The 4,439-nt window shown below is 33.7% G+C and overlaps 1 protein-coding gene across 1 annotated transcript; it reads left to right on the top strand.

Annotated features, from left to right (window-relative positions):
* Positions 1 to 1,356: 1,356 nt before the first annotated feature.
* On the top strand, positions 1,357 to 3,750 carry LOC111140484 (ubiquitin-like modifier-activating enzyme 6; the record flags this gene model as incomplete). Its single annotated transcript, XM_022492729.1, has 3 exons — positions 1,357 to 1,474; positions 2,630 to 2,823; positions 3,623 to 3,750. Coding segments are annotated over 3 exons (440 nt in total), but the record flags the coding sequence as incomplete, so codon positions are not given.
* Positions 3,751 to 4,439: the final 689 nt, after the last annotated feature.

Raw genomic sequence — 4,439 nt, 5'->3', positions numbered from 1 at the left:
GTATTTTTGATTAGTGATTATATAATCACTAATCAAAAATACTATTTTTAATTAGTGCCCTTGTAGAATGTCAAATAAGTAATTTCTTAAAGATAGGTTACTTAGGGGCACCTGGGTGGCTCAGTGGGTTAAACCCACTGCCTTCGGCCTGGGTCATGATCCCAGAGTCCTAGAATCCAGCCCCACATCTGGCTCTCTGCTCAGCGGGGAGCCTGCTTCCTCCTCTCTCTCTCTGCCTGCCTCTCTGCAGATCACAAGTATGTGATCTCTGTCTGTCAAATAAATAAATAAATAATCTTTAAAAAGATAGGTTACTTAGATGTGCTGCTCTGCGTATGCATCTATATGAAGGAAGACGTATTCTTTAGGAAACAGCTTCTTGTAAGCAATCAATAAATATTTAAAGGATACCCATCATACATATTTGATGGATTTCTTTGGAGATAGAAAACAGCTCTGCACTAGTTAGAGCTATGCAGTTTGGTTTGAGGTCGATTTGTCAGAATTGCAGACTGTTCATTAATATTAACTTCATTCTACTGAGGAATTTTAAAAGAGATCTGTACAAATGCAGATCTTACAAGCTATTCAGTGAATATTTTATTTTACTTTATTTTATTTTTAAAGATTTTATTTATTAATTTGACAGAGACACAGCGAGAGAAGGAACATAAGCAGGGGAAGTGGGAGAGGGAGAAGCAGGCTTCCCTCTCCTTGCAGAGCAAGGAGCCCGATGCGCAGGGCTAGATCCCAGGACCCTGGGATCATGACCTGAGCCAGAGGCAGACACTTAATGACTGAGCCACCCCAGGCGCCCCTCAGTGAATATTTTAACACAAGCAAGTTTGTTTTAAATATATTGAAGTTCTCTCAGTGAACAAGGTAAAGATCCCTCTTCTAATTTACATGTCAGTGTGAGGAGATAGATAATACAACAAATACTTAAATAACATAATATTATTTAACAATGGAAGGTGTAAAATAAATTGGACCATAATGATTAATAATGTGATTAAATTATGGACACCTGGTTGACTCAGTCATTAAGTGTCTGACTCTTAATCTAGTCTCAGGTCTTGATCTCACCATTGTAAGTTGGAGCCCTGTATTAGGCTCCACGCCCTGATTTGGTGATCTCAAAGCCATTGTTTGCAGATCCTTCAATAACTTCATTTTCCTGAATTTTTCTTGTGTATTTCAGTGATTTAAAAACATATGTAAAAAAAAAAATGATGTGGTTAAACTGGATAAAAGGAATGTCTTCTCTGTATGACTGATTTGATAAAACAGATAGGCTAATCAAACTTAGGTACAGGATATGATAACATTAATGAATATCTGTCCATGTATTTAAAGGTTGTTCAGACAGATGAAACTGCAAGGAAACCAGAGCATGTTCCTATTAGCAGTGAAGATGAGAGGAATGCTGTTTTCCAACTAGAAAAGGCTATTTCATCTAATAAAGCTACCTCAAGTAAGGGGAAATCTTTATAAAAATGCTTTGACCTGGAGGGAGTTTTTATTTTCAATAAACTCTATACCCAAAAGCTTTTGGGACTAAATGATAACTATTATAATAATAATGATGTTAGTTGATTTCGTGATCATATGAAAGTCACTGTTCATCTTTAACTGTGACTAAATTCATTATTTTTTTCACCCTTGCCCTACCCTCAATTGCTGAAATGTAAGTCTGCTTTATTGTCATTGTTCTGATTGGTTTAGTCCTTAAGAGTCTACTGTGTGATTCCTTTTTAACTCATGGCCAGCATAATGAGCAAAAAAATGGAGTTCCTGTATAGACTAACACTTAGACCCAGTGAAGTCACTTTAGAATAAAAAACCATAGAGTTCTTCCTGGCTTATTAGTCTCCATAGTACACACAGGGAATACAACTTGACCTGTATACATCCTTGTTAAATGGTTTTAAACCTAAGGAAACCAAACTTGAATTCCTTAAAAACAGCACCATTTGCTCATTTTTAGACCTGCTTACCATCTTTTATTACATAAATCAGCAGTTTCCAGACTTTCGGGATATTTATGCACAAACCAGTAAAATTCAGGAAAAAAGAACCTAGGTTAGCCAACTATTTATTTTGTAAATAAAATATATGTTAATCATTACAATTCTTTAAAAAATTCCATTTCTGACTTTCTCATTTCATAACATATCAAACTATACCTATCTACAGAATGATTTTTGAGAACCACTAATCTAGAAATATTTCAAACAGATACATACTTTTATTAGACTATCTGACCCTGTACTTAGTTATCAGAGGCAGAATGTTTCACACTATGTATTTATGGAATCAACTTTAGAACACTACCCAACGTTAACATTTTTTTTTTCATAAAGAGCTTAATAGCAGATGTGGTACATAGCTTCTTGTGTTCTGTGTTTTAGAAAGAATTTTTTAATATAGAAACTTCTCTGATTTAGTGATTTCAGAACCATCATTTTCATATCCTTCAATAACTTCATTTTCCTGGATTTTTCTAATATATTTCAGTCATTTAAAAACATAAAGGAATATTTAAGAGTAATGAATCCACATTGCTTTTTACCTAATAAAATCTTTACAAATTACTACAAAACTCTATTTTTCTGGTTGTTACGATCAGGTGATCTTCAGATGGCAGTGCTTTCATTTGAAAAAGATGATGATCGTAATGGACACGTAGATTTCATTACAGCTGCATCAAACCTTCGTGCCAAAATGTATAGCATTGAACCAGCTGACCGTTTCAAAACGAAGCGCATAGCTGGTAAAATTATACCTGCTATTGCAACATCTACTGCAGCAGTTTCTGGCCTGGTGAGCTGTTTATTCTCTGAATGGAAATACTTCTTTTTCATTTGTGTCTTACCTGTTTTCCCCATTGTACCAACCTAGCAAGTCCCTTAGAGGTCTTAGAGAAGGAGCTATCCATATTGATCTTAAATTTCAAGAAATTTCTGAAGATTCGGTAATCCACATTTTGAAGCTTTACAGCTACATAGATATTTTAACTTGAAAATTAACCTCTGTCAAGGCAGAGTACAATTTTTCTTATAAGCAATAATCCTCTTAGTCTTTCTTGTATCCTCCATACAAAGCAGATACTATATTTTTCTTGAATAAGATGAACTGCTGTAATGGTTGCTCTCTGATTGTATTGGATTTTAGTTCTTTGCCTTAAAAAATATAATTAGTGATTAATATTTCTTATAATTTAATATTTTCTTAATGATTCAGAATCCTTGGGCTGGCTCTAGCTGTTTTGCTGTACTGTAGTGTTTTACTTGAAGCTGTGTAATTATCTGCCCTTACATTAAGTGATTTTAGACTGTTGTATTTCTTGAATTCTGGTATCTTTCAAAACAGGAAGATTACATGATCAAAATAATTTTTAAAGTAATTTTGCTCACCCCATGTAGAACAGGTGAAAAGTTTGAAAGTATAAAATATGCTAAAAGTGGACAGGTTTATAAGAAATTCCTGTTATTTCAATCCATTAGCTGCTTTTACTCCTTACCAAGAAATGCTTGAGAACAATTTAGAAAAATTAAATAGATGCATTTAAAGTCATGAATAGGTTTGGGCTCCTTATATAATCAAATCACCTTTTATCTAGGTCGCATTGGAGATGATCAAAGTAGCTGGTGACTATCCATTTGAAGCTTACAAAAATTGTTTCCTTAACTTAGCCATTCCAATTATAGTGTTTACAGAGACATCTGAAGTAAAAAGAACAGAAATCAGGTATGTGTGAAGTTCTTTTTCTCTTGCATAATGAAAATGAAATAAAATTTTTACCTTCTTAAAGGAAAAAATTGTAGTTTCACCTCTCCCTTTCATATATATATATAAAGTGATCCTTGCCATCACTTCAAGACTATCACTTCAATCCCATCTTCATGAAGCATCTCTTTTTAATTAATTGACAAAAATTAAATTTAATTAATTAAAATAATTGGTATGCATTAGGTTAGTTTCAAGTGTGCAACACAAATGATTAAGTACCTGTATTATGACATGATCACAGCAGTAAAGCCAGTTAACATCATTACCATACGTAGTTCGCTTTTTTTTTCTTTGTAATAAGTTCTTTTAAGATCTGCTTTCTTAGCATCTTTTAACTGTGCAGTATAGTATTACCAACTATAGTCACCATGCTGCATATTACATACCCATGATTAATTTTCTAAGCTGGAAGCTTGTACTATTTGACTCTCTCCACCCATTTTGCTTATTCCCCAGCCCCACTTCTGGCAACTACCAATCTGTTGTCTGTATCTATGAGCTCAGTTTCAGGGTTTGTTTTTTTTTTAAGATTCCACATACAAGTGAGATCATACAGGTATTTATTTTTTTCTTTTTGACTTATTTCACTTGGCATAATGCTAATGTTGATCCAAATAACAAGATTTCTTCTTTTGTGGCTGAAGTGT

This window comes from Enhydra lutris, unplaced genomic scaffold (genome assembly GCF_002288905.1).
Source record: "Enhydra lutris kenyoni isolate GAN:26980312 unplaced genomic scaffold, ASM228890v2 scaffoldscaffold1796, whole genome shotgun sequence".
In the NCBI taxonomy this organism is placed as follows: Eukaryota; Metazoa; Chordata; class Mammalia; order Carnivora; family Mustelidae; genus Enhydra; species Enhydra lutris.
This window is presented reverse-complemented; position numbering and strand designations above follow the sequence as displayed.